This window comes from Bactrocera tryoni, chromosome 2 (genome assembly GCF_016617805.1).
Source record: "Bactrocera tryoni isolate S06 chromosome 2, CSIRO_BtryS06_freeze2, whole genome shotgun sequence".
NCBI classification, from domain to species: domain Eukaryota; kingdom Metazoa; phylum Arthropoda; class Insecta; order Diptera; family Tephritidae; genus Bactrocera; species Bactrocera tryoni.
The window spans coordinates 44,522,330-44,538,332 of NC_052500.1; the positions used below are offsets into that span (position 1 = coordinate 44,522,330).

At 32.9% G+C, this 16,003-nt stretch overlaps 8 protein-coding genes and 4 pseudogenes across 8 annotated transcripts; 8 read left to right on the top strand and 4 right to left on the bottom strand.

Annotated features, from left to right (window-relative positions):
- Positions 1 to 129: 129 nt before the first annotated feature.
- Positions 130 to 5,477, bottom strand: LOC120768717 (histone H3-like 5). Its single transcript, XM_040095488.1, has 2 exons — positions 5,010 to 5,477; positions 130 to 588 (listed from the first exon to the last, which is right to left on the bottom strand). The coding sequence occupies exons 1-2, from the start codon at positions 5,415 to 5,417 to the stop codon at positions 172 to 174; spliced, it is 825 nt and encodes a 274-aa protein (XP_039951422.1). The 5' UTR covers positions 5,418 to 5,477; the 3' UTR covers positions 130 to 171.
- LOC120767528 (histone H4) lies at positions 854 to 1,284 on the top strand. Its single transcript, XM_040093620.1, has one exon. The coding sequence runs from the start codon at positions 923 to 925 to the stop codon at positions 1,232 to 1,234; it is 312 nt and encodes a 103-aa protein (XP_039949554.1). The 5' UTR covers positions 854 to 922; the 3' UTR covers positions 1,235 to 1,284.
- Positions 2,247 to 2,880, top strand: LOC120767493 (histone H1-like). Its single transcript, XM_040093585.1, has one exon. It carries the CDS (start codon positions 2,287 to 2,289, stop codon positions 2,878 to 2,880), a length of 594 nt encoding a protein of 197 aa, XP_039949519.1. The 5' UTR covers positions 2,247 to 2,286.
- A 240-nt stretch (positions 5,478 to 5,717) lies between the features above and the next one.
- Positions 5,718 to 6,113, top strand: LOC120767527 (annotated as a pseudogene).
- Positions 6,114 to 7,070: 957 nt separating this feature from the next.
- Positions 7,071 to 7,844, top strand: LOC120768718 (histone H1-like). Its single transcript, XM_040095489.1, has one exon. The coding sequence runs from the start codon at positions 7,110 to 7,112 to the stop codon at positions 7,842 to 7,844; it is 735 nt and encodes a 244-aa protein (XP_039951423.1). The 5' UTR covers positions 7,071 to 7,109.
- A 528-nt stretch (positions 7,845 to 8,372) lies between these two features.
- LOC120767519 (histone H2B) lies at positions 8,373 to 8,834 on the bottom strand. The gene has a single exon (XM_040093613.1). It carries the CDS (start codon positions 8,790 to 8,792, stop codon positions 8,421 to 8,423), a length of 372 nt encoding a protein of 123 aa, XP_039949547.1. The 5' UTR covers positions 8,793 to 8,834; the 3' UTR covers positions 8,373 to 8,420.
- Positions 8,835 to 9,005: 171 nt separating this feature from the next.
- On the top strand, positions 9,006 to 9,496 carry LOC120767510 (annotated as a pseudogene).
- Positions 9,497 to 10,611: 1,115 nt separating this feature from the next.
- LOC120767533 lies at positions 10,612 to 10,907 on the top strand (annotated as a pseudogene).
- Positions 10,908 to 11,701: 794 nt separating this feature from the next.
- LOC120767482 lies at positions 11,702 to 12,453 on the top strand (annotated as a pseudogene).
- A 532-nt stretch (positions 12,454 to 12,985) lies between these two features.
- LOC120767520 (histone H2B) lies at positions 12,986 to 13,447 on the bottom strand. Its single transcript, XM_040093614.1, has one exon. It carries the CDS (start codon positions 13,403 to 13,405, stop codon positions 13,034 to 13,036), a length of 372 nt encoding a protein of 123 aa, XP_039949548.1. The 5' UTR covers positions 13,406 to 13,447; the 3' UTR covers positions 12,986 to 13,033.
- Positions 13,448 to 13,621: 174 nt separating this feature from the next.
- LOC120767508 (histone H2A) lies at positions 13,622 to 14,107 on the top strand. Its single transcript, XM_040093601.1, has one exon. The coding sequence runs from the start codon at positions 13,710 to 13,712 to the stop codon at positions 14,082 to 14,084; it is 375 nt and encodes a 124-aa protein (XP_039949535.1). The 5' UTR covers positions 13,622 to 13,709; the 3' UTR covers positions 14,085 to 14,107.
- Positions 14,108 to 14,574: 467 nt separating this feature from the next.
- On the bottom strand, positions 14,575 to 15,086 carry LOC120767495 (histone H3). Its single transcript, XM_040093587.1, has one exon. It carries the CDS (start codon positions 15,025 to 15,027, stop codon positions 14,617 to 14,619), a length of 411 nt encoding a protein of 136 aa, XP_039949521.1. The 5' UTR covers positions 15,028 to 15,086; the 3' UTR covers positions 14,575 to 14,616.
- Positions 15,087 to 16,003: the final 917 nt, after the last annotated feature.

The window sequence follows — 16,003 nt, forward strand, 5'->3', positions numbered from 1 at the left end:
ATACATAGTATATCATAAGATTTAAAGTTTTAATCTTTTGCTGAGAAATTGTGGTCCTGAAAAGGACCGTTTAAGTATTTATTTTTATCATTATATGTAAAATTTTGATCTTTCGTTGAGCAATTGTGGTCCTGAAAAGGACCGTTTGGATATTTATCTTCTTCAAATCAATTAAGCACGTTCTCCACGAATACGTCTGGCCAATTGAATATCTTTTGGCATAATTGTGACACGCTTTGCATGAATGGCGCACAAATTTGTATCCTCAAACAGACCAACCAAATATGCTTCACTTGCTTCCTGTAGAGCCATAACAGCAGAACTTTGGAAACGTAAATCTGTTTTGAAATCTTGAGCAATTTCTCGAACCAAACGTTGGAATGGCAATTTTCGGATTAATAATTCAGTACTTTTTTGGTAACGACGAATTTCTCGTAATGCAACTGTACCGGGGCGATAACGATGAGGTTTCTTTACACCACCAGTTGCCGGAGCATTTTTACGAGCTGCTTTGGTTGCCAATTGCTTGCGTGGTGCTTTACCACCAGTCGATTTACGGGCTGTTTGTTTTGTACGAGCCATTTTTTTTCACTGCACTTATTTAATTTTCACCTTAACTGAAAAGTCACTGCACTAATATATTTTACCACACACTAATAATTTGTGCACAAGTAATAAAATAACATACAGAACGTTTCAAAAGTTCATTATTATCCCGGATGGATGAAGTCTTAACTATATTCATGTGTTAGAAAGAGAGATCGAAATTTCTCATGTCTGATAGGTCCAGTCACATTACTCGATCTGGTATGGTGACTTCTGTATAAATACACGTGCAATAACTTAGTTCTCCAGAAATCTATAGAGCGTGCAGTGTTCGGCTAGTAAAAGTGTTAAAGTGTTAAAAGTGTAAAAGTTAAAAATGACTGGTCGCGGCAAAGGTGGAAAAGGCTTGGGTAAAGGTGGTGCTAAGCGTCATCGTAAAGTTTTACGTGATAACATCCAGGGAATCACTAAGCCTGCTATTCGGCGTTTGGCTCGTCGTGGAGGTGTAAAACGTATATCTGGTTTGATATATGAAGAAACTCGTGGAGTCTTAAAAGTATTTTTAGAGAATGTTATCCGTGATGCAGTTACCTATACTGAACACGCTAAAAGGAAGACAGTTACAGCAATGGATGTTGTATATGCTTTGAAGAGACAAGGACGTACCTTGTATGGATTCGGCGGTTAAACAATTTTCCTATCAAATATAAAAAAAAAACAAAACGGTCCTTTTCAGGACCACGATATACAATTAAACGAAGATTCAAAATAATGATAAATTAACCGAAAAATAATAAATACATATCTAAAAGTAATTTTGTCACAATTCTTAATTTGCCTGTAGTTAGCATTCATTCCAATTTAATATTATTTATCAAATATCCAAATACATATGTATATATGTATATTGCATTCATATTATTTATGAGGAAGTATGTTGGAACGGAATATGAGTAAATATAAAAATTACATTGTCTACGGACCTATGTATGTATGGATGTATACATATACATATGTATGGTAAGTAAGTTTAGTATAAAATTATTACTAATATAGGATTTGAGTAGAAATTTATCCGACAATATATTAGCAAATTGTGAATTGATCGCATAAAACCGCTTTTTGTTTTCATACTATTATTTTACTTCATTTAAATTGAAATGTGACTTTTTCATGTATATACTCTTGATAGTTAATGAATAACAACACAAGGGCCCTAACAATAACCTCACGTTATTTTTTTATTTTTTATTTATATTTATTTCTTAATGAAAACATCTTATTACTTCTTTAGATCATTACAATTATAAATTATTTTTAAATTCTGTAAAATAATTTTAAGGTTTGATTTAAAAATAATTGAGAAAATTAAATTTAAAGAGGGAACTTTTGACTTTTATAGAGCAAAGTTTGGACAAAATTTCATTTTAAATGAAAAATATATACCGTAAAGAAATAACAGGAGCATTAAAATATTAAAGGCAACACATTTAGGCTATCAAACTGCGTATAAAATGGTTTCTTAAATTAAATATTTGATTTTTAGTAAATTAAATAAACTTAAAAGTTTGTCCGTTGGAGATGTTAAATTGCACTGGATCGTTCAATTTTGTTACTCATCTTTTCACCTCGCTTCTCAATTTAAGAAGGTATAGCAATTTAAAGGTATTACTTCATCTATAAATTAGTGCGTAAAGTGTGTATTTAATAAATACAAAATAAAAGTTTATAAAAGTGAAAATGTCTGAAGCAATTGCTGTTACGAATGTTAATTCTCCGGTAGCCGGATCTTCTGCTATTTCTGAGAAAAAAGTTGCTGCTAAAAAAGCTGTTAAGCCAAAAAAGCCTTCAGTCGCTCCTACTCATCCACCAACTCAACAAATGGTTGATGCATCAATTAAGAATTTAAAAGAACGTGGTGGCTCATCACTTTTAGCTATTAAAAAGTACATCAGTGCTACATACAAATGTGATGCTCAAAAATTAGCACCATTTATCAAGCGTTATTTGAAATCTGCTGTTACTAGTGGTAAATTAATTCAAACTAAAGGAAAGGGTGCATCTGGTTCTTTTAAATTATCAGTGGCTGCCAATAAATCAAGTAAATCTGGTGAAGGTAAATCGAAGTCAAAAGCGGTGAAATCCATTGAGAAGAAGCCCAAAAAGAAATCGGCAGATGGTGTGGCGTCAAAGAAGAAGGCAGCAGTTGGCGGTAAGAAAGCAAGTGGCGAAAAAAAAGTGAAGAAAACTGTTGCTAGCAAGAAAACAGCAGAGAAGAAAAAAAGTGAAAAGGCTAAAGCGAAGGATGCAAAAAAGACTGGATCTGTTAAATAAAGCTAAATCGACTCCAGCAAAGGCGTTAAAAGCAAGAACACCTAGTGTTAAAACCAAGAAAGCCGCGGTCAATAAAAAGCCAAAGAATGTTTAACATATCGATCAAAAATGGATTTTTAGCAAGAACATTAAAATAATTTTAATTATTAAATGAATTGATGATGATTGTGCACATATGTATTATGTGTTTTCATATATATCATTCAATGTATACAATAAAAATTACATATCATGTTTATATCTCAATTACATTATAAGTAAAACAGTTCATAAATAAAAATGTACGTTTACAAAGGGTGACAATTAGATATTTATTTTATTTTATTTTCTTTGGAATTTCACAGCTGCTGGCATAATTAAGATTACCCTATACTAAATAGATTTGCAAAAAACATGTGTACCATATTGCCCACGCTTACTCTATATTGAATAGTTTATTATGATAGTATTACCAGTGCCACAGTAACGCATGGCCAAATCTACTAGTACATATACTGTGTTTGTATACTCATAAATCATCTCTTTGTTAATTTATATGTTGTGGCCCTGAAAAGGGCCTTTTTGCTATTTTTTTTTTTAATCATTTGAACAAATTACTTCTGAAACTTGTGTGTATTTAGTGACAGCTTTGGTGTCTTCGCTGCTCTCACAGCAGCTGTTTGGCATTAATTCACTCAGGCAAAAGTAAACGTACTGCAGTTTGGATTTCGGCGACTAGTGATAGTTGAACGTTTATTGTAATGAGCTAAACGCGATGCTTCGGCAGCGATACGCTCAAAAATATCATTTACAAAACTGTTCATGATACTCATGGCTTTTGATGAAATACCAGTATCAGGATGTACTTGCTTCAACACTTTATAAATGTAAATAGCATAACTTTCCTTCCTCTTGCGCTTCTTCTTCTTGTCGTTTTTAGTAATATTTTTTTGGGCCTTACCAGCCTTCTTTGCTGCTTTTCCACTAGTTTTAGGAGGCATGTTTTTTCTCACTTTACTTTTTCACTAACACTTTGCGTGTGTTAACTAAATTTGATACTCATTAATAAAAGAAGTTGCTTTAAAGTACATTTTCATACAGCATTCCATGAAGTCTTAAAGGTGCACGTGGTCAATAGTGAAAATGAAAAAGTATATAAGCAGCGTTAGTATGTTGGAGGAATTTATATAAAGGTGAATCTGTGCAAAGTGTACATTGCAAAGTCGCTAAATTATATTTAAAAATGTCTTGACGTGGTAAAGGTGGTAAAGTGAAGGGCAAGGCAAAGTCGCTCGTGCTGTATCTTCAATTTCCTGTCGGTCGTATACACCGTTTGTTGCGCAAAGGCAATTATGCTGAACGTGTTGGTGCTGAATTGCTCCCGTATATTTAGCTGCTGTTATGGAATATTTGGCAGCTGAAGTTCTTGAATTGGCTGGTAATGCTGCCCGTGATAACAAAAAGACAAAATTATTCCAAGACATTTGCACACAATTGTCATCCGTAATGATGAAGAATTGAGACAAACTATTATCTGGAGTCACTATTGCTCAAGGTGTTGTTTTGCCAAATATTCAAGCTGTACTTTTACCAAAGAAGACTGAAAAAAAGCATAAATTTCTATCTCGAGAGAGACATATTATCAAAAAAAGAATAAAACCGTCCTTTTCAGGACGACAAACTTTATATTCAAAGAGGTTGATATTACTTTCAAAAAAAAAACTACATATGTATTAGTAATAAAACTTGATTCCATATAAAAACTGGTTGCATACATGATACACATGTAACAACAACAACAAATATTAGATTCATACTCATGAATGTAATAAGTAAAGTCATCTGGAGAGACAGCGTACGGTATAATACAGTAGGTAGATAATACTCGTAGCGAAAAAAACTTGGTGGTATACATGTACAGGTTCCGTGGATTCTATTCGGAATTTAATTTGTAAATTAATTTCTATCTACAGCATATACATAGTATATCATAAGATTTAAAGTTTTAATCTTTTGCTGAGAAATTGTGGTCCTGAAAAGGACCGTTTAAGTATTTATTTTTATCATTATATGTAAAATTTTGATCTTTCGTTGAGCAATTGTGGTCCTGAAAAGGACCGTTTGGATATTTATCTTCTTCAAATCAATTAAGCACGTTCTCCACGAATACGTCTGGCCAATTGAATATCTTTTGGCATAATTGTGACACGCTTTGCATGAATGGCGCACAAATTTGTATCCTCAAACAGACCAACCAAATATGCTTCACTTGCTTCCTGTAGAGCCATAACAGCAGAACTTTGGAAACGTAAATCTGTTTTGAAATCTTGAGCAATTTCTCGAACCAAACGTTGGAATGGCAATTTTCGGATTAATAATTCAGTACTTTTTTGGTAACGACGAATTTCTCGTAATGCAACTGTACCGGGGCGATAACGATGAGGTTTCTTTACACCACCAGTTGCCGGAGCACTTTTACGAGCTGCTTTGGTTGCCAATTGCTTGCGTGGTGCTTTACCACCAGTCGATTTACGGGCTGTTTGTTTTGTACGAGCCATTTTTTTTCACTGCACTTATTTAATTTTCACCTTAACTGAAAAGTCACTGCACTAATATATTTTACCACACACTAATAATTTGTGCACAAGTAATAAAATACTTCAGAACGTTTCAAAAGTTCATATTATCGGGGTGGATGAAGTCTTAACTATATTCATGTGTTAGAAAGAGATGAAATTTTCTGTATATAGGTAAGTCACAATGTTAGTTGTTGACTTTTGTATAAATACACGTGCAATAACTTAGTTCTCCAGAAATCTATAGAGCGTGCAGTGTTCGGCTAGTAAAAGTGTTAAAGTGTTAAAAGTGTAAAAGTTAAAAGTTAAAAATGACTGGTCGCGGCAAAGGTGGAAAAGGCTTGGGTAAAGGTGGTGCTAAGCGTCATCGTAAAGTTTTACGTGATAACATCCAGGGAATCACTAAGCCTGCTATTCGGCGTTTGGCTCGTCGTGGAGGTGTAAAACGTATATCTGGTTTGATGATATGAAGAAACTCTGTTAGGAGTCTTAAAAGTATTTTGAGAGAATGTTATCCGTGATGCAAGTTGCCTATACTAGAACCACTAAAAGGAAGACAGTTACAACAATGGATGTTGTATATGCTTTGAAGAGACAAGGACGTACCTTGTATGGATTCGGCGGTTAAACAATTTTCCTATCAAATATAAAAAAAAAACAAAACGGTCCTTTTCAGGACCACGATATACAATTAAACGAAGATTCAAAATAATGATAAATTAACCGAAAAATAATAAATACATATCTAAAAGTAATTTTGTCACAATTCTTAATTTGCCTGTAGTTAGCATTCATTCCAATTTAATATTATTTATCAAATATCCAAATACATATGTATATATGTATATTGCATTCATATTATTTATGAGGAAGTATGTTGGAACGGAATATGAGTAAATATAAAAATTACATTGTCTACGGACCTATGTATGTATGGATGTATACATATACATATGTATGGTAAGTAAGTTTAGTATAAAATTATTACTAATATAGGATTTGAGTAGAAATTTATCCGACAATATATTAGCAAATTGTGAATTGATCGCATAAAACCGCTTTTTGTTTTCATACTATTATTTTACTTCATTTAAATTGAAATGTGACTTTTTCATGTATATACTCTTGATAGTTAATGAATAACAACACAAGGGCCCTAACAATAACCTCACGTTATTTTTTTATTTTTTATTTATATTTATTTCTTAATGAAAACATCTTATTACTTCTTTAGATCATTGCTAATATAAATTATTTTAAATTTGTAAAATAATTTTAAGGTTTGATTTAAAAATAATTGAGAAAATTAAATTTAAAGAGGGAAATTTTGACTTTTATAGAGCAAAGTTTGGACAAAATTTCATTTTAAATGAAAAATATATACCGTAAAGAAATATGAGCATTAAAATATTAAAGCAACACATTTAGGCTATCAAACTGCGTATAAAATGGTTTCTTAAATTAAATATTTGATTTTTAGTAAATTAAATAAACTTAAAAGTTTGTCCGTTGGAGATGTTAAATTGCACTGGATCGTTCAATTTTGTTACTCATCTTTTCACCTCGCTTCTCAATTTAAGAAGGTATAGCAATTTAAAGGTATTACTTCATCTATAAATTAGTGCGTAAAGTGTGTATTTAATAAATACAAAATAAAAGTTTATAAAAGTGAAAATGTCTGAAGCAATTGCTGTTACGAATGTTAATTCTCCGGTAGCCGGATCTTCTGCTATTTCTGAGAAAAAAGTTGCTGCTAAAAAAGCTGTTAAGCCAAAAAAGCCTTCAGTCGCTCCTACTCATCCACCAACTCAACAAATGGTTGATGCATCAATTAAGAATTTAAAAGAACGTGGTGGCTCATCACTTTTAGCTATTAAAAAGTACATCAGTGCTACATACAAATGTGATGCTCAAAAATTAGCACCATTTATCAAGCGTTATTTGAAATCTGCTGTTACTAGTGGTAAATTAATTCAAACTAAAGGAAAGGGTGCATCTGGTTCTTTTAAATTATCAGTGGCTGCCAATAAATCAAGTAAATCTGGTGAAGGTAAATCGAAGTCAAAAGCGGTGAAATCCATTGAGAAGAAGCCCAAAAAGAAATCGGCAGATGGTGTGGCGTCAAAGAAGAAGGCAGCAGTTGGCGGTAAGAAAGCAAGTGGCGAAAAAAAAGTGAAGAAAACTGTTGCTAGCAAGAAAACAGCAGAGAAGAAAAAAAGTGAAAAGGCTAAAGCGAAGGATGCAAAAAAGACTGGATCTGTTAAAGCCAAACCAGCTAAAGCTAAATCGACTCCAAATAAAGCAAAGGCGTTAAAAGCAAAAACACCTAGTGTTAAAACCAAGAAAGCCGCGGTCAATAAAAAGCCAGTCGCCAAGAAAGCGCCATCTAAAAGATCGGAAAGCACATGAGTAAAAGAAAAAACTATGTGGCAAATATAGAAATAAAATAAGCCCTTTCAGGACTACAAAAAAATGTTTAACATATCGATCAAAAATGGATTTTTAGCAAGAACTATTAAAATAATTTTAATTATTAAAATGAATTGATGATGATTGTGCACATATGTATTATGTGTTTTCATATATATCATTCAATGTATACAATAAAAATTATATATCATGTTTATATCTCAATTACATTATAAGTAAAACAGTTCAGCAATAAAAAATGTACGTTTACAAAGGGTGACAATTAGATATTTATTTTATTTTATTTTCTTTGGAATTTCACAGCTGCTGGCATAATTAAGATTACCCTATACTAAATAGATTTGCAAAAAAAAACATGTGTACCATATTGCCCACGCTTACTCTATATTGAATAGTTTATTATGATAGTATTACCAGTGCCACAGTAACGCATGGCCAAATCTACTAGTACATATACTGTGTTTGTATACTCATAAATCATCTCTTTGTTAATTTATATGTTGTGGCCCTGAAAAGGGCCTTTTTGCTATTTTTTTTTTTAATCATTTGAACAAATTACTTGGAACTTGTGTATTTAGTGACAGCTTTGGTACCTTCGCTCACAGCATGTTTGGCTAATTCACCAGGCAAAAGTAAACGTACAGCAGTTTGGATTTCGCGACTAGTGATAGTTGAACGTTTATTGTAATGAGCTAAACGCGATGCTTCGGCAGCGATACGCTCAAAAATATCATTTACAAAACTGTTCATGATACTCATGGCTTTTGATGAAATACCAGTATCAGGATGTACTTGCTTCAACACTTTATAAATGTAAATAGCATAACTTTCCTTCCTCTTGCGCTTCTTCTTCTTGTCGTTTTTAGTAATATTTTTTTGGGCCTTACCAGCCTTCTTTGCTGCTTTTCCACTAGTTTTAGGAGGCATGTTTTTTCTCACTTTACTTTTTCACTAACACTTTGCGAAATAAATTTTATACTCACAATAAAGCAGTTGCTTTAAAGTACATTTTTTCATATAAAGTATTCGCGAAGTCGATTAAAGGTGCACGTGAAGACGACGAGTCACGAAGTTATGTCAATACACCTTAACTGTGAAATGAAAAAGTATATAAGCAGCGTTAGTATGTTGGAGGAATTTATATAAAGTGAGTGAATTGTGCAGTGTACATTGTGCAAGCTTGTAGTGATTCATATTTCCTTTTCGTGTGTTAACTAAATTATATTTAAAAATGTCTGGACGTGGTAAAGGTGGTAAAGTGAAGGGCAAGGCAAAGTCGCGTTCAAATCGTGCTGGTCTTCAATTTCCTGTCGGTCGTATACACCGTTTGTTGCGCAAAGGCAATTATGCTGAACGTGTTGGTGCTGGTGCTCCCGTATATTTAGCTGCTGTTATGGAATATTTGGCAGCTGAAGTTCTTGAATTGGCTGGTAATGCTGCCTCGTGATAACAAAAAGACAAGAATTATTCAAGACATTTACAATTGGCCATATCCGTAATGATGAAGAATTGAATAAACTATTATCTGGAGTCACTATTGCTCAAGGTGGTGTTTTGCCAAATATTCAAGCTGTACTTTTACCAAAGAAGACTGAGAAAAAAGCATAAATTTCTATCTCGGAGAGACATATTATCTAAAAAAAAGAATAAAACCGTCCTTTTCAGGACGACAAACTTTTATATTCAAAGAGGTTGATATTACTTTCAAAAAAAACTACATATGTATTAGTAATAAAACTTGATTCGTTATATAAAACTGGTTGCATACGATACACATATAACAACAACAACAAATATTAGATTCATACTCATGAATGTATAAGTAAAGTCATCTGGAGAGACAGCGTACGGTATAATACAGTAGGTAGATAATACTCGTAGCGAAAAAAACTTGGTGGTATACATGTACAGGTTCCGTGGATTCTATTCGGAATTTAATTTGTAAATTAATTTCTATCTACAGCATATACATAGTATATCATAAGATTTAAAGTTTTAATCTTTTGCTGAGAAATTGTGGTCCTGAAAAGGACCGTTTAAGTATTTATTTTTATCATTATATGTAAAATTTTGATCTTTCGTTGAGCAATTGTGGTCCTGAAAAGGACCGTTTGGATATTTATCTTCTTCAAATCAATTAAGCACGTTCTCCACGAATACGTCTGGCCAATTGAATATTTTTGGCATAATTGTGACACTGCACTTATTTAATTTTCACCTTTTGGAAACGTAAATCTGTTTTGAAATCTTGAGCAATTTCTCGAACCAAACGTTGGAATGGCAATTTTCGGATTAATAATTCAGTACTTTTTTGGTAACGACGAATTTCTCGTAATGCAACTGTACCGGGGCGATAACGATGAGGTTTCTTTACACCACCAGTTGCCGGAGCACTTTTACGAGCTGCTTTGGTTGCCAATTGCTTGCGTGATTGCTTTACCACCAGTGTCGATTTACGGGCTAATATTTTGCAATATTGCCATTTTTTTTCACTGCACTTATTTAATTTTCACCTTAACTGAAAAGTCACTGCACTAATATATTTTACCACACACTAATAATTTGTGCACAAGTAATAAAATACTTCAGAACGTTCATATTACTTCAAAAGTTCATATTATCGGGGTGGATGAAGTCTTAACTATATTCATGTGTTAGAAAGAGATGAAATTTTCTGTATATAGGTAAGTCACAATGTTAGTTGTTGACTTTTGTATAAATACACGTGCAATAATAAAAGTTAAAAATGACTGGTCGCGGCAAAGGTGGAAAAGGCTTGGGTAAAGGTGGTGCTAAGCGTCATCGTAAAGTTTTACGTGATAACATCCAGGGAATCACTAAGCCTGCTATTCGGCGTTTGGCTCGTCGTGGAGGTGTAATGCAGTATATCTGGTTTGATACTGAACAAACTCGTGGAGTCTTAAAAGTATTTTTAGAGAATGTTATCCGTGATGCAGTTACCTATACTGAACTATTACAGCAATGGATGTTGTATATGCTTTGAAGAGACAAGGACGTACCTTGTATGGATTCGGCGGTTAAACAATCTTCCTATCAAATATAAAACACAAACAAAACTGTCCTCTTCATAATTACGATATAAAACTAAACGAAGATTCAAAATAATGATAAATTAACCGAAAAATAATAAATACATATCTAAAAGTACTTTTGTCACAATTCTTAATTTGCCTGTAGTTAGCATTCATTCCAATTTAATATTATTTATCAAATATCCAAATACATATGTATATATGTATATTGCATTCATATTATTTATGAGGAAGTATGTTGGAACGGAATATGAGTAAATATAAAAATTACATTGTCTACGGACCTATGTATGTATGGATGTATACATATACATACATATGTATGGTAAGTAAGTTTAGTATAAAATTATTACTAATATAGGATTTGAGTAGAAATTTATCCGACAATATATTAGCAAATTGTGAATTGATCGCATAAAACCGCTTTTTGTTTTCATACTATTATTTTACTTCATTTAAATTGAAATGTGACTTTTTCATGTATATACTCTTGATAGTTAATGAATAACAACACAAGGGCCCTAACAATAACCTCACGTTATTTTTTTATTTTTTATTTATATTTATTTCTTAATGAAAACATCTTATTACTTCTTTAGATCATTGCTAATATAAATTATTTTAAATTTGTAAAATAATTTTAAGGTTTGCCTTGGCAATAGACTCCAATTAAGAAGGTATTTAAAGGTAAAATATATGATCTTCATCTATATTAAAGCAATAATAGTGGTAAATTAAATAAATTTAAAAGTTTGTCCGTTGGAAAGTGTCGTTCATTTAATAAATACAAAATAAAAGTTTATAAAAGTGAAAATGTCTGAAGCAATTGCTGTTACGAATGTTAATTCTCCGGTAGCCGGATCTTCTGCTATTTCTGAGAAAAAAGTTGCTGCTAAAAAAGCTGTTAAGCCAAAAAGCCTTCAGTCGCTCCTACTCATCCACCAACTCAACAAATGGTTGATGCATCAATTAAGAATTTAAAAGAACGTGGTGGCTCATCACTTTTAGCTATTAAAAAGTACATCAGTGCTACATACAAATGTGATGCTCAAAAATTAGCACCATTTATCAAGCGTTATTTGAAATCTGCTGTTACTAGTGGTAAATTAATTCAAACTAAAGGAAAGGGTGCATCTGGTTCTTTTAAATTATCAGTGGCTGCCAATAAATCAAGTAAATCTGGTGAAGGTAAATCGAAGTCAAAAGCGGTGAAATCCATTGAGAAGAAGCCCAAAAAGAAATCGGCAGATGGTGTGGCGTCAAAGAAGAAGGCAGCAGTTGGCGGTAAGAAAGCAAGTGGCGAAAAAAAAGTGAAGAAAACTGTTGCTAGCAAGAAAACAGCAGAGAAGAAAAAAAGTGAAAAGGCTAAAGCGAAGGATGCAAAAAGACTGGATCTGTTAAAGCCAAACCAGCTAAAACTAAATCGACTCCAAATAAAGCAAAGGCGTTAAAAGCAAAAACACCTAGTGTTAAAACCAAGAAAGCCGCGGTCAATAAAAAGCCAGTCGCCAAGAAAGCGCCATCTAAAAAGTAAAGCCCAGGTAAAAGAAAAAAACTATGTGGCAAATAAGAAATAAAATAAGCCCTTTTCAGGGCTACAAAAATGTTTAACATATCGATCAAAAATGGATTTTTAGCAAGAACATTAAAATAATTTTAATTATTAAATGAATTGATGATGATTGTGCACATATGTATTATGTGTTTTCATATATATCATTCAATGTATACAATAAAAATTACATATCATGTTTATATCTCAATTACATTATAAGTAAAACAGTTCATAAATAAAAAATGTACGTTTACAAAGGGTGACAATTAGATATTTATTTTATTTTATTTTCTTTGGAATTTCACAGCTAGCTGGCATAATTAAGATTACCCTATACTAAATAGATTTGCAAAAAAAAACATGTGTACCATATTGCCCACGCTTACTCTATATTGAATAGTTTATTATGATAGTATTACCAGTGCCACAGTAACGCATGGCCAAATCTACTAGTACATATACTGTGTTTGTATACTCATAAATCATCTCTTTGTTAATTTATATGTTGTGGCCCTGAAAAGGGCCTTTTTGCTATTTTTTTTTTTAATCATTTGAACAAATTACTTGGAACTTGTGTATTTAGTGACAGCTTTGGTACCTTCGCTCACAGCATGTTTGGCTAATTCACCAGGCAAAAGTAAACGTACAGCAGTTTGGATTTCGCGACTAGTGATAGTTGAACGTTTATTGTAATGAGCTAAACGCGATGCTTCGGCAGCGATACGCTCAAAAATATCATTTACAAAACTGTTCATGATACTCATGGCTTTTGATGAAATACCAGTATCAGGATGTACTTGCTTCAACACTTTATAAATGTAAATAGCATAACTTTCCTTCCTCTTGCGCTTCTTCTTCTTGTCGTTTTTAGTAATATTTTTTTGGGCCTTACCAGCCTTCTTTGCTGCTTTTCCACTAGTTTTAGGAGGCATGTTTTTTCTCACTTTACTTTTTCACTAACACTTTGCGAAATAAATTTTATACTCACAATAAAGCAGTTGCTTTAAAGTACATTTTTTCATATAAAGTATTCGCGAAGTCGATTAAAGGTGCACGTGAAGATGACGAGTCACGAAGTTATGTCAATACACCTTAACTGTGAAATGAAAAAGTATATAAGCAGCGTTAGTATGTTGGAGGAATTTATATAAAGTGAGTGAATTGTGCAGTGTACATTGTGCAAGCTTGTAGTGATTCATATTTCCTTTTCGTGTGTTAACTAAATTATATTTAAAAATGTCTGGACGTGGTAAAGGTGGTAAAGTGAAGGGCAAGGCAAAGTCGCGTTCAAATCGTGCTGGTCTTCAATTTCCTGTCGGTCGTATACACCGTTTGTTGCGCAAAGGCAATTATGCTGAACGTGTTGGTGCTGGTGCTCCCGTATATTTAGCTGCTGTTATGGAATATTTGGCAGCTGAAGTTCTTGAATTGGCTGGTAATGCTGCCCGTGATAACAAAAAGACAAGAATTATTCCAAGACATTTACAATTGGCCATCCGTAATGATGAAGAATTGAATAAACTATTATCTGGAGTCACTATTGCTCAAGGTGGTGTTTTGCCAAATATTCAAGCTGTACTTTTACCAAAGAAGACTGAGAAAAAAGCATAAATTTCTATCTCGGAGAGACATATTATCTAAAAAAAAGAATAAAACCGTCCCTTTCAGGACGACAAACTTTTATATTCAAAGAGGTTGATATTACTTTCAAAAAAAACTACATATGTATTAGTAATAAAACTTGATTCGTTATATAAAACTGGTTGCATACGATACACATATAACAACAACAACAAATATTAGATTCATACTCATGAATGTATAAGTAAAGTCATCTGGAGAGACAGCGTACGGTATAATACAGTAGGTAGATAATACTCGTAGCGAAAAAAACTTGATGGTGGTATACATGTACAGGTTCCGTGGATTCTATTCGGAATTTAATTTGTAAATTAATTTCTATCTACAGCATATACATAGTATATCATAAGATTTAAAGTTTTAATCTTTTGCTGAGAAATTGTGGTCCTGAAAAGGACCGTTTAAGTATTTATTTTTATCATTATATGTAAAATTTTGATCTTTCGTTGAGCAATTGTGGTCCTGAAAAGGACCGTTTGGATATTTATCTTCTTCAAATCAATTAAGCACGTTCTCCACGAATACGTCTGGCCAATTGAATATCTTTTGGCATAATTGTGACACGCTTTGCATGAATGGCGCACAAATTTGTATCCTCAAACAGACCAACCAAATATGCTTCACTTGCTTCCTGTAGAGCCATAACAGCAGAACTTTGGAAACGTAAATCTGTTTTGAAATCTTGAGCAATTTCTCGAACCAAACGTTGGAATGGCAATTTTCGGATTAATAATTCAGTACTTTTTTGGTAACGACGAATTTCTCGTAATGCAACTGTACCGGGGCGATAACGATGAGGTTTCTTTACACCACCAGTTGCCGGAGCACTTTTACGAGCTGCTTTGGTTGCCAATTGCTTGCGTGGTGCTTTACCACCAGTCGATTTACGGGCTGTTTGTTTTGTACGAGCCATTTTTTTTCACTGCACTTATTTAATTTTCACCTTAACTGAAAAGTCACTGCACTAATATATTTTACCACACACTAATAATTTGTGCACAAGTAATAAAATACTTCAGAACGTTTCAAAAGTTCATATTATCGGGGTGGATGAAGTCTTAACTATATTCATGTGTTAGAAAGAGATGAAATTTTCTGTATATAGGTAAGTCACAATGTTAGTTGTTGACTTTTGTATAAATACACGTGCAATAACTTAGTTCTCCAGAAATCTATAGAGCGTGCAGTGTTCGGCTAGTAAAAGTGTTAAAGTGTTAAAAGTGTAAAAGTTAAAAATGACTGGTCGCGGCAAAGGTGGAAAAGGCTTGGGTAAAGGTGGTGCTAAGCGTCATCGTAAAGTTTTACGTGATAACATCCAGGGAATCACTAAGCCTGCTATTCGGCGTTTGGCTCGTCGTGGAGGTGTAAAACGTATATCTGGTTTGATATATGAAGAAACTCGTGGAGTCTTAAAAGTATTTTTAGAGAATGTTATCCGTGATGCAGTTACCTATACTGAACACGCTAAAAGGAAGACAGTTACAGCAATGGATGTTGTATATGCTTTGAAGAGACAAGGACGTACCTTGTATGGATTCGGCGGTTAAACAATTTTCCTATCAAATATAAAAAAAAACAAAACGGTCCTTTTCAGGACCACGATATACAATTAAACGAAGATTCAAAATAATGATAAATTAACCGAAAAATAATAAATACATATCTAAAAGTAATTTTGTCACAATTCTTAATTTGCCTGTAGTTAGCATTCATTCCAATTTAATATTATTTATCAAATATCCAAATACATATGTATATATGTATATTGCATTCATATTATTTATGAGGAAGTATGTTGGAACGGAATATGAGTAAATATAAAAATTACATTGTCTACGGACCTATGTATGTATGGATGTATACATATACATATGTATGGTAAGTAAGTT

Coding starts and splice junctions, on each gene's coding strand:
- LOC120767520 (XM_040093614.1), bottom strand. CDS start 13,405: ATGCCTCCTAAAACTAGTGGAAAAGCAGCAAAGAAGGCTGGTAAGGCC.
- LOC120767493 (XM_040093585.1), top strand. CDS start 2,287: ATGTCTGAAGCAATTGCTGTTACGAATGTTAATTCTCCGGTAGCCGGA.
- LOC120768718 (XM_040095489.1), top strand. CDS start 7,110: ATGTCTGAAGCAATTGCTGTTACGAATGTTAATTCTCCGGTAGCCGGA.
- LOC120767495 (XM_040093587.1), bottom strand. CDS start 15,027: ATGGCTCGTACAAAACAAACAGCCCGTAAATCGACTGGTGGTAAAGCA.
- LOC120767528 (XM_040093620.1), top strand. CDS start 923: ATGACTGGTCGCGGCAAAGGTGGAAAAGGCTTGGGTAAAGGTGGTGCT.
- LOC120767508 (XM_040093601.1), top strand. CDS start 13,710: ATGTCTGGACGTGGTAAAGGTGGTAAAGTGAAGGGCAAGGCAAAGTCG.
- LOC120767519 (XM_040093613.1), bottom strand. CDS start 8,792: ATGCCTCCTAAAACTAGTGGAAAAGCAGCAAAGAAGGCTGGTAAGGCC.
- LOC120768717 (XM_040095488.1), bottom strand. CDS start 5,417: ATGGCTCGTACAAAACAAACAGCCCGTAAATCGACTGGTGGTAAAGCA. Junction 589..5,009: donor GTATTCGTGGAGAACGTGCT/TAATTGATTTGA, acceptor TAAGTGCAGTGA/AAAAAAATGGCTCGTACAAA.